The sequence below is a fragment of the Camelus ferus genome, chromosome 6 (assembly GCF_009834535.1).
Source record: "Camelus ferus isolate YT-003-E chromosome 6, BCGSAC_Cfer_1.0, whole genome shotgun sequence".
NCBI classification, from domain to species: domain Eukaryota; kingdom Metazoa; phylum Chordata; class Mammalia; order Artiodactyla; family Camelidae; genus Camelus; species Camelus ferus.
In genome coordinates, this window is record NC_045701.1 from 84,194,226 (window position 1) to 84,207,104 (window position 12,879).

At 33.7% G+C, this 12,879-nt stretch overlaps 1 protein-coding gene across 1 annotated transcript in view; it reads left to right on the plus strand.

Annotated features, from left to right (window-relative positions):
* Positions 1-12,879, plus strand: part of LOC102507782 (unc-79 homolog, NALCN channel complex subunit) — a 171,171-nt gene that overhangs the window by 13,457 nt on the left and 144,835 nt on the right. The window contains exons 3-4 of the mRNA XM_032482551.1: positions 1,716-1,771; positions 2,437-2,566. Coding sequence (XP_032338442.1) covers positions 1,716-1,771; positions 2,437-2,566 — 186 coding nt within the window. The remainder of the gene's footprint in view (positions 1-1,715; positions 1,772-2,436; positions 2,567-12,879) is intronic.

A 12,879-nucleotide genomic window follows, 5' to 3' on the forward strand; every position in this document is an offset into this window, starting at 1 on the left:
TGCATTGGGAAACCAAAAAAATTATGTGATTCACATTATTTTCACATTATTGCAATATTTGCTTTGTTACTGTGGTCTGGGATGGAACCTGCAATATTTCTGAGGTATTACTGTATCTAAGTGTGACATTGCTTACTGGAGAGCACAGAGTGAAAAGTAGGTTTGGTTTATGACCAGGCCTTCAGAAACTCCAACAGATAATGGCCCAGTGGGAGAGGATGAGCTTGCCAAGGAGACAGAGAGATGTTTGGCTGACTAACAAAGGCTTTAAACTATAAAAATTTGTGTTGTATACTTACTAGGAGATCTCAGTGATAGTTCCTCAGTATCAGGAGCCTGAGATGCCATCTCTGTGTTTCTCTTAAACGTCTCCTCATGTTTGCAAGATATGCCACAGTGGAGAGCATTATATTCTTACACAGACACATCTAAGAAGAGGTTTCGAAAAAACCCAAAACAAAACAAAACAAAAAAAGTACATCCGGGGAATGTTATAGCTCATGTGGTAGAGTACATGCTTAGCCTGCATGAGGTCCTGGGTTCAATCCCCAGTATGTCGTCTAAAAATAAATAAATAAATAAATAAACCTAATTACCTCCCCTCGCAAAAAAAGAGAAAAAGAAAAAAGAAAAAAGAAGTCCTATTAAAGTCCTATTAAAAATAGGGTCAGTCAGAGTAATTAGGGAAAGTTCTCCTGGTGAGCCTCTTTCCTTTTGTCAAAGAGGAAAAATGAGTCTCAGAAGCTCCCAGCAGATTCTCTTTTTGGTCTTGCTGGCCAGAACTGAGTTGCATGGGCATCCATCCCCAGCTGCGATGGAATCTGGGAATTGTCTTGCTTTGTAGTCTGTGTACTGGGAGACGAACAAGGAAGAAAAGGTTATTGACAGCAGTGGATTAGCAGCAGCAGTGTCTGCCACTGGTAACAGGAGAGGGTAAGTCATGAAGTCAAGGAGTGATCAGGAGTACTGGAGGCTGCTGAAGGTCAAGTGAGAGGCAGACTGAAAAACGTCCCTTGAATTGAATGACACAGAGGTCACTGGTGACTAAAGGGAGACCTGCTTCATTGCTATGATAGGGTTGGAAGATAGATTAGAGAAAGAATAAAATGGGTATCTAACTAGGGTGAAAGTATCTTTTTTCCTCAAGTAAACATAGTCAAATCAAAGAAGCTTGCTGTTCTGTAGCTTTTAAGAATTCCTCAAGATGGAGTTGGTGTTAAAGACTAATCCCTCAGCCTCTCACTTGCTATCTGTCCAATCTTGGGCAAAACAGGAAACTAAATCTCACTTTCCTAATTGCAACATGATGGTTATGACATATATAATATATAAAGGTCTTAGCATAATAACCTGGCATGTAATGAATGCTCAGTAAATGTGAGCTTTTATTATGATCCTATTAGGTGATTTTTTTCCCTATATAGTTCTTGATTACACTGATACAAGTTTATGTTATAAAAGCATAATTACTAGGGAATTTTCTTAATATTTCCTTTGTTAATAAGATAAATGAAATACTTCCCAAGGATCTCGGAATAAAGCTTGATAAAGTCAAGGGCTTATTTGATTTTTGAAAGCTGTGAATATATGAAAGTAAGTAATTTCTAACTTAATGATTAGAGTGAAAAGTCATATTAATATACTTTATATATTTCAAATGATTTTTTTGTCTGATATTTACATTTCTTGTTCAAATTATATTTTCTTCCTTACAGTGTATCATTGTCAATTATTGGAATGCCTCATGAAATATAAACAAGAAGTTTGGAAAGTAAGTTTTGGGCCACATTAGACTCTTAGTTACAAACTTAATTTATATAATATAATAAAAATTGTTTGCATATTAAAACTATTGTTTAGGTCAAATTTATTGATGTCTTATTATTTTGGTATGGCAAAACTTATAATTCTTTCCTTTCTGGTTAATTATTTATCATTTAGAGCCGAAAAGATACTTTAAGAACGTAGTGCTTGACAGAAAAATTCATTGGCTATATCTTATTCTTGGAATTTAGCAAATACCAAATTATATGACAGTTTTAATTAATTTGAAAGATTGCTTAGGAACCTGTCTTCTTTCATATAGGAGATATGAACTGTTAAATGTTTTAGGAAATTGTTTTTAAAAATGCAGTGTTTGGCAAACTGACTTTATGCTATTCTAAAATCTTTCTTTCATGTTATTTTAAGTAGAGAAGATAGTGTATATTTGAATACCATCTGGGGGGCTTATTTACAGAACCCATAAATAAATAATAAAAAATAATGTTATAATATGATCTAATCTGCAAAGCTTACCTGGATGATGAGATTCCAGGGCAGTTAACCACCTCAGCCCCTTCACTGGAACTTTCACTGCTTTGGTAATATTGAATGTGCTGCCTTTATTTTTTATTTGATGGTGCTAAGTGAACATATGCTTCCTGTTTCCTTTAGGATCTTTTGTATGTGATAGCCTATGGGCCTTCACAAGTAAAGCCTCCAGCTGTGCAAATGCTGTTCCATTACTGGCCCAATTTAAAACCTCCTGGGGCAATAAGCGAGTACAGGGGCTTGCAGTACACAGGTAAGGGGAGACTAGCTTCTGTGATGCCCTGTCTTTATTTCTCCTGTGCCATGTCTCCCACACCTACTTGTATTTTTTTTTTATCTTGCTGAATTATATTTACTGTGCCTTTAGACATTGTCATAAATCCTTTCTGAAATGAGGTGGTATAAAAATGAATTAAATGAATTTCAAAAACATTTATGACATCATAGCAAACTGCGTTAAGTCCCAGTCCCACTTGCTATATACCTGGCCTGTGGTCTTAATATTGCTAACATTAATCACTCGAAAGTGTGAGCAGTTAATAATGCTGCAGATTTGCTCATATTTAGCAAAATCCCAAGTGGCTATTTCTGCTCTGGTAAGAAGACTTGGGATGCTTTCAACATTACCAGTTCATGCACTAAATAAAAATTAAATGACCCTGATATCCTAGTTGGACATGAAGAGTCAACACTGATGAATATTGGTGTAATTAATAACCAACAGTAAACATTGAGTTTATTATAAAGACATGTATTTACCAGAAAACAAACAAACTAGCCTGTATGTTGTTTACATATTATAAAATCAAAGAAGTAACCCATGGCTAATGGCATTTCTGATGCCCCTGACTACTCTCTCCCCCTACTTAACTGTATACATTTTTTTCTGGAAATGGAAGAAGTGGTTATTTTGGCATAGTTTTTTTTTTTTTCAAGTTATTGTGGGATTGTATACTGATGTTCTGAGAATGTACTACTTTACTGGCATTACTCATCTTTCCAAAGGTGATTTGAGGTGGTTCAAAAGGGATTTAACTTAATTCCAGTGTCTGTTTTATGTTCCTGATTAAAGCCGAGTGCTAGAGATATTGATGGCCCTTGGTGAACTTATTCGAAACTCTGAACAAATAATATTGGTCTTAATGGTAACAATAGTACTAATTAAAATGATGAAAGTAGATAGTAAGTAAATTTAAAAAATGGAAATTGATATCATTGCTGTTTTATGTCACTGATAGTAGAGAATGTTAAGTATTGCTGAGTGGATAACATGATCATAAAAGGAAGAAAACAGTTAGAAGCATTAATAAAATAAAAAGTGAAATAACTGAAATATTTGACACCAATCCCTTCTCAGTAGATCCCTGAAACAAGCATTTATGTGATGTCTGAATGGGTAACTAGTATCAGATGAAGTTTATTTGAGAAATATTTGAAGAATTGCTATGTGAAAGAGCAAGTGTGTGCCAGGCACTATAATTTTTGTTGATGATGCAAGAACCCACATAAAACAAGACCTCATGGAGCCTCATGCAGTCTATATGGAAAGCCATTCCTTTATTCAACAAGTTTTTATGAAGCATCTACTATTAGCCAGACATTATTCTAGTTATTGGTGGCACAGTGATTAAAAAGCAGACTAAAATCACTAATATCTTGGCTTGAACATTCCAGTTCTGGGGGAAAGACTGGGAAACCACCTTACAGTATAATAAGCACTAAGGTAGAGCACATAGGAGGGGCCTCTGACCTCACTCTTATGGTGGCCAAATTTGGGGAGGGTTAAGTTGTTAAGGAAGGGTCTTGAGTGAGTGACATGTAAATGGAAACCTGAAAAATATGCACATGATAGAGTCATAAGGGGAGAGAATCATGAATGGATAAAATGTGAGTTTGAGGCCTAAGGGACTGCAAGTCAGACTTGGAGGCTAAAGACAGCATGATTGTATTTAGGAACTGGAAAAAGTCGTATGTAGACAGACAGTGGACAGTCAGGGGGAGAATAGCCAGAAGGAGGCAGAAAGCCTGACAGGGCCTATGAAGAAGTTTGGGTTTTATCCTGACAGCAAAGAGAAACCATGGGCAGGTTTTAAATGGAGAAGCCGCATGATGAGATTTGCCTATTCAGAGCACCCGAGAAGCCTGGCAAACTGACAGCCGCTTCCATTTACTCGAGAGACCATACCCTTTGGAAGAGCCAGCCAAACCTGTCTCCCCAGAATAGCTCAGCTTACTAAGGTCAGAGTGACTCTCTCATCTTCTCTTGGCCTATCTGAACAAGATGTCTCTGTCTGCAGGCATTCATTCATCATTCCTTTCTTGTAATTATACCTCCACACACTCCCATCCTTGCAGTGTCATTTTGTGCCTGCTGCCTGCCTAGCCCTGTCCAAGGCCCTGGGAAACAGCTCTCTTGGAACTCCCATGCTAGTGGACCATGGTATTCTGTGCAGGAAACAAGAGATCATGGAAAAAAATTAATCATTCTGGTCAATGTATTACTATTTATCCAGCACTGGCTGTTGGGCATTGTTCTAGCTGCTTAATATCTCATTTAATATTTTAGCCTTCTCTTAATTGAACATATTTTATGGACAAGAACCATATTGGGTTTTATGCACATTTTCTCAGTTAATCCTCACAAAAATCTTGAGAAGGTTTTCTTATTTCAGTGTTACAGCTGAAGAGTGGGACACAGAATTTAAGTAACATCCCTAAATTCACACAAATAATAAAGAAGCACAACTTGAATTTGATCCTGGGTCATCTTACTTGAAAATCTACATTTCTCTGTTCTAACAGTGTGACATCACTTCTGTCAACTCAGTTCTGTAATTAAACTTTACCTGGAGCATTCGAAATTTTCTGTAATGCTTCCTGCAATGAAAGATGCATTAAAGGGTATAATCAGTATTTAGATGGCACTACAACCCTAAATATTTGCAATAATAAACATTATTTTATTAGAATAAATAGAATAGAGATAGAATTTTATGGGCCTGTAAGCTCAAAGATGAAATACTTTCTTAGGGACTTTGTATGTTTTTCCAGTGATTTATTTCCTTTTTAAAGAGTCAATTATTTTTTAAGAAAAGGAAAATTTGCCTAAAAAAATTATAGAAATATGAAAAAAAAACACCACCACCCAGAAATGACCAGTGTTGACATTTTGGTATATTTCTCTCCAGTTTTTCTGATGCACATTTTAAAATAAAATAGAGATCATATTATATATAATTATACAAAGTTGCCTGCTCCCACATTTCATTATGACATTTTTCAAATACAGAAAAATTTAAGGAATAACACTATAAACACACATTAAATCCACCTAGATTTAATAATTGTTAGTGATTCGCAAGAATTTTAAGTACACATATACATGTATATAATGTATTTATTGCTTTTAAGCATAGTAACGGGAGTATTTACAGCTCATATGAAGAAGATCGAATAGTGAGCATTTGGTAATCTACAATGTTTGCTTCTTTTGGCTTTATTAGTACTTATCAACAGCAAAAACTACCCCAGTCATTTTGGTCATTAAATATAAGTCTTAAAGATGCAAAATTTACAAGTTTCTTGGCAATAAAATAGCCACTATAGTGTTAAATAAAGCTCTCTTGTTGGGGAGAAAGAAATTATTTAGCAATTTTCTTGCTACGGTGTCCCAACTAGTACATATTTAGCCTTTGTTTGCAAAGATGAGTACAAGTTCTTGTGTTGTTTCCATCTGAATTATGGGACAAAAATGTGGCACAAGGTGTAACACATTTCTAAGACCGAGATTGTGGCAAAAGCAGAAAATAACTAAAGATAGCACTACAAGGTTAAACTTTGGTCTAGCCTACCACGTATCTAACCCTACATTAGACAGTTGGATTCTTGAGTTGTACACAAATTAAAAGTACAAGAAGGTCTACCAGTCTTTTTATGTCATAACTCCCCCCTTCATTAGTTCTTATTTATCTTTTTATTATCTTGACTTCATCTCCACGTAATTAAAAAGTGTTTTAAACCTTTTTTATTGGTGCATCACACACGTGTAAAAAAACACAAATTTTAACTGTATGTGGAACACCTCCCACCATGTTTACTACCGTGATTACTTCTCTTCCTGTCCTGTGGGTACCACTAGCCTGACTTCCAACATCAGAGATTATTTTTGCCTATTTTTGAGTTTTATATAAATGGAATCACACATTATTTATTTGCGTTTGTGTGTGTGTGAGGTTTGTCCATGGGTTGAGCATAACTGTGCTTTGTTCCTTTTTATTGCTATATATATATATATTTTTTTTTTAACCAAATGTATATATCACAGTTTATGTATCCATTTTACTATTAATGGATTTTTAGGTTGTTCCTACTTTTTGGCTATTAAAATGATGCACAAAAATATGAATATCCTTGTACATATCTTTTGGTACATATGCACAAATTTCTGTTAGATATATGCCTTGGGTGGAATTACTGGATCAATAAAAGATGTGAATCTATTCAATTTTAATGGATAATGGCAGTTTTCCAAAAGGGTTATACTAATTTGTACTACCATTAGTAGTGTATGAGAGTTCTTTTGTCCATATTTCACATCTTGAACAATACTTAATTTTGTTTTTTGAATTTTAGTCATTTTTGAGGGTTCATGTAAGTATCTTACTGTAGTTGTAATTTGCATTTCCCTGATTACCAGTGAAGTTGAACACTTTTTCATGTATTTATTGGCCATTTGGATAGCCTCTTTATATAATCTTTGACAGTTATATATATTGTGAATATCTTTTTTCTTGTTTTTTCTCTCATTTAATGATGACTTTTGATTAACTGAGGTTCTTACTTTTAATGTAACAAATTAGCAGTCTTTTTCCTTATATAAAGTGTTTTTTATATCCTAAGAAAATCTTTCCCTACTTCAAAATTATGACAGTATTCTTTGTAATCTTCTAGAATATTTGTTTTTCACATTATACATTTAGATGTATCTGGGATTAACTTGCCTGTATGGTATGAGGTAAGGGTCAGCTTTTTTTTCCCCTCATGGATAGCCACTTGACTCAACATCATTTATCAAAAATATTATCCTTTTCTTACTGCTCTTTGGCATAAATCAAGTGTCTATTTAAGGATGGCTCAGATTGTGGATTCTTTATTTAGTTCTATTTGTGTATTTTTCCTTTTCCCAATACTATACTGTCTGAATTAATGTAGATTAGTAATAATATTTTATGTCTTTCAGTGCAAGTCATTCTACCTTGTTGTAATTGTTGATCTCTTCCTTGTCTCCACTTGATTTCTCTTCCTGTTCTTTCTTCCTTATTTTCTTCCTCCTTCAAGGTTATTCCTAGCTATTTCCTAAGTTGAAGAGTTTGTCAAGCTAAACACACATAAACACATAAATGAACAATTAGGATTTTGACTGATAATTGCCTTGAATCTATGGATCAATTTGGGGAACTGCATCTTTGTAATATTGAATCTTAAAATCCACTTACATAGTATCTACCCTCATTTACTCAGGCTTTTAGTTTCCCTTAATGCTGTTTTGTAGTTTTCTGTGTAGATGTCTTGCCTATATCTCATGCAGTGTGTCCCTAGATATTTATGTAATTTTTGATGTTATTGTCACTGATAGATCTTTTAGAAATTTTCTAGCTATTTGCTAGTATGCAGACATGCAATTAATTCTAGTATATTGATCTTATATCCAGCAACCTTGCTAAATTACTTTTTGATTCTAATAATGTATTTGTAGTTTTGTTTTTTTAAAAAAAATTCATGTGCACAATTATATTATTGTTGAATGATAATAGGTTAATGTCTCCTTTTCAGTCCTTAAGCCTCTTATGTCTCTTGTCTTATTGTACTGGCTAAAACTTCCTGTGACATGCTGAATTCTAAGTTTCTTCAAGATTTCTTCTTTGACCCAACATACTTTGTATTATTTTAGTCTTTTGACAATTTAAAAACTTTCTTTAGGGCTGAGCTTATGGTCATTTTGGTAAACATGCCTATGTACTTAAAAATAACTTGTATTTGGCAGTTGTTTGATACTGCGTTCTATATATGTAAATTAAATAAAATTCGTTAATTGTGTAGTTCAAATATTCTATATCCTTATTGCATTTTTGTCTATTTCTTTTATCAGTTACCAAGAGTAGAATGTCAAAATCTCCCACTGATGAGTATGGATTTGTGTATTCCTCCCTGTAGTTCTGTCAGTATTTGCTGTGTAAATTTGGAGGCTACATTATTATTATTCTATAAATTTAAAATGCAACATCTTCCTGGTGAATTAAAAATTTTACCATTATGAAATGCATATCTTTATTTCTAGTAATGCTTTTTGGGGTCAAAATCTGCTTTGTCTTATTATAATATAGCTGCACCCCTTTCATGAGTGTGTGTGCAGTATGACTTTTCCCACACTTTTGTTTTCAGCTTTTTAATATTTTTATATTTCATGTGTGTCTTGTAAGTAGCATATGGTTCTGTTTTTTAAACTCAGTTTTCATGACCTTTGCCTTTTAATTGAAGCACTTAGTCCACATATATGTAGTGTAATTACTAGTATATTTGATTTAAAATCCACCATTTTTCTATTTCTCCTGCCTTTTCTGTATTCTCTTTTTTTCTCTCCTTTTGCCTCTTTTGCATTGATTAAGTATATTTAAATACTGCATCTTTATCTTAGTGAGTTATTTGGTCTTTCGTGTTCTTTTAAACATTACCCTAGAGATTACAATAGTCCCTTCTTATCCATGGTTTTGCTTTCCATGGTTTCAGTTACCCATGGTCAACAATAGTCTGAATATATTAAATAGAAAATTTCAGAAATAATTCCTAAGTTTTAAATTGTGGGCTGTGCTAAATGGTGTGAGGAAATCTCATGCCATCATGCAATGTGCCACCTGGGTTCTTCAAACATCGACATCATACGCTCCTGATATCTGATCATCGACGTCATCATGGCTTAATGATCCAGGATCACTCCAAGCAGAAGATCCATCTTCTGACCTATTGTCAGAAGGTCAATAGTGGTCTAATGCTACACACAATGCCTTCATCATTCACCCCACTCCATCTCATCGTGTAGACATTTTATTGTCTCACATTATCTTAAGAAAAAGGGTGAGTACAATATAGTAAGATATTTTGAGAGAGAGATCACATTCATATAAATTTTATTAGAGTATATTGTTATGATTGTTTTATTTTATTACTAGTTATTATTGTTAATCTCTTACTGTGCTTATTTTATAAATTAAACTTTGTCACAGACATGTATGTATAGGAAAAGTCATATTATGTATAGAGTTTGGCAGTATCCATGGTTTCAGGCATCCACTGGGGCTCTTAGAACATATCCCCCATGGATGGGGTTCAGGGAGGACTACTGTATACCATGCATTCTTGTCTTATCAGCGTCAAGTAAAAAATAGTACTTTTATCTTCTCCTGTAAAATGTCAGAATATTTTAACTTTTTTTGCCCTCTCCCTACCTCCATGCTATACCTTTATGCTATCTCTATTTTTTATTATTACACAAAATATAATTATTATGGTGTTAACTATAGTCATCATGTTGTACATTACATTCCTAGTATTTATTTATCTTATAACTGGAAATTTGTATTCACAACCCTGTATCCATTCATCCATTGATGAATACTTTGGTTGCTTCCATGCTTTTGCTATTGTAAATAATGCTGCTGTGAACACAGGGGCACGGATATCTTTTTGAGTTAGTATTTTCATTTCCTTTGGATATATTTCCAGTAGTGGAATTGATGGATCATATGGTAGTTCTATTTTTAAATTTTTGAGGGTCCTTCTTGCTGTTTTCCATAATGGCTGTACCATTTACAGTGCACAAGGGTTCCCTTTTCTCTATGTCCATGCCAGCATTTGTCATCTCTTGTCTTTTTGATGATGGTCATTCTAACAGGTGTGAGATAGTATCTCATTATGATTTTAGTTTGCATTTCCCCAATGACTAGTGATGTTGAGCATCTTTTCATGTACATGTCGACCTTTTGTATATCTCCTTTGGAAAAATCTTTATTTAGGTCCTTTGCCCATTTTTAGGTTTTTTTTTTTTCATTTTTGCTATTGAGTTGTATAAGATTTTAAAAATATATTTTGGATATTAAGTCCTTATTGGATATATGGTTTACAAATATTCATTCCTTAAGTTGTTTTTCACTTTGTTGAAGGTTTCTTATGTTGTACAGAGCCTTTTAAGCTTCTTTGGTGTAGTTCTACATGTTCATTTTTTATTTTGTTGTTTGTGTTTAGATGTTATAACCCAAAAATGATTACCAAGACCCATGTTAAGGGGCTTTATTCCTGTGTTTTCTTCTAGGAGTTCCATGATTTCAGGCCTTACATTTAAGTTTTTAATCCATTTTGAGTTAGCTTGTATGAATAGTGTAAGATAGGGGTCCAGTTTCATTCTTTTACATGTGAATATCCACTTATCCCAGCACTGTTTATTGATGAAACGATCTTTTCTCCATTGAGTGTTTTTAGGTTTCTTGTCAAATATTAGTTGACTGTATATGCTTGGATTTATTCTGGGCTCTCAGGTCTGTTCCATTAGTCTGTGTGTCTGTTTCTATGCCAGTACCATACTGTCTTGATTACTGTTGCTTTATAGTATAACTTGAAATCAGGGAATGTGATGCCTCCTGCTTTGTTCTTTCTCAGGATTTCTTTGGCTATTTGGGGTCTTTTGTGGTTTCATATAAATTTTAGGCATGTTTTTCACATTTGTAAAAGATGTCATTGTAATATTGATAGTAATTATTGAATCTATAGATGGCTTTTGGTAGTATTGAAATTTTAACAATTTTAGCAATATTAATTCTTCTGATTCATCAACATGGGATACCCTTCTGTTTATCTGTGTCATCTTTAATTTCTCTCATCAATGCCTTGTAGTTTATTTTCACCTCCTTGGTTAAGTTTATTCCTAAGTATTTTATTGTTTTCAGTGCTATTGTAAATGCAATTGGCTTATTTATTTCTTTTTCATAAAATGCTTTGTTAGTGTATAGAAACACTACCGATTTGTGTATCTTAATTTTGTATCCTGCAGGTTTACTGAATTCATTGATTACATCTAACAGTTTTCTTGTTGAGTCTTAGGGTTTTCTATATATGAAATAAAGTCGTCTGCAAATAGACAACTTTACTTCTTATTTTCCAATTCTCATACCTTTTGTTTCTTTTTCTTGCTTGATTGCTCCAACTGGGACTTTCAGTACTATGTTGAGTAGTGGTGAGAATGGGCACCCTTGTCTTGTTCCTGATCTTAGAGGAAAAGCTTTCAACCTTTTACCATCAAGTGTGGTGTTATCTCTGGACTTGTTATATATTATTATCATGTTGAAATATTTTCCTTCTGTGCCTAATTTGTTAAGAGCTTTTATCATAAATAGATATTGAATTTTGTCAGAGGGTTTTTTTGGCTCCTGTTGAAGTAGTCATATGATTCTTTTCTTTCATTCTGCTAATGTGATGTATCATATTGATTTGCATTTGAATCATTTTTGCATCCTAGGGATAAATCCCGCTTGATCATGATGAATGATCCTTTTCATTCATGTGCTGCTGAATTCAGTTTGCTGGTATTTTATTGAGAATTTTAAAATCTATATTCATCAGGAATATTGGCCTGTAGGTTTCTAGTAGAGTCCTTTTCTGGTTTTGGTTTCGGAATAATGCTGGCTTTATAAAATGGATTTGAGAATGTTCCTTCCTCTTCAACTTTTTAGAAGAGTATGAGAAGGATTGGTATTAATTTTTCTTTAAATGTTTGATAAAATTCACCAGTGAAGCCAGCTGGTCCTGGGCTTTTCTTCAGTGGGAAATTTTTGCATACTGATTCAGTCTCTTTACTGGTAATTCAGACTTTCTATTTCTTCCTAATCAGTCTTGGTAAGAGGATGTTTCTGAGAAATTTTTCGCTTCTTCTAGGTTGTCCAGTTTGTTAGTGTATAGTTGTGCATAGTGTCCTCTTATGATCCTTTGTATTTCTGTGGTATCAGGTGAAATGTCTCCTCTTTCATTTTTAATTTTCTCTCTCTCTCTTCTTTGTTTAGCTAAGAGTTTGTCAATTTTGTTTATCTCTTCAAAGAATCAATTCTTAGTTTGATTAATCTTTTCTATTGTTTCTCTGTTTTCTATTCCATTTACTTCTGCTCTAATCTTTATTATTTCCTTTCTTGTCCCAACTTTGGACTTAGTTTGTTCTTCTTTCTTTAGTTCCTCAAGGCATAGAATTCAGTTGTATATTTGAGATCCTTCTTGTTTCTTAATGTAAGCATTTATTGCTATGAACTCTTCTTAGAACTGCTTTTGCTGCATCCCATAGTTCTGATATGCTGTGTTTCCATTTTTCTTTGTCTGAAGAAAGTTTTAAATTTTTCTTTGTAACTCTTCTTTGATTTGTTGGTTGTTCAGGAGAGTGTTGTTTAATTTCCATGCGTTCATGAATTTTTCAGTTTTCCTTTTGTTATTGATGTCTAATTTCACGCTGTTGTGGTCAGAGAAGGTACTTGG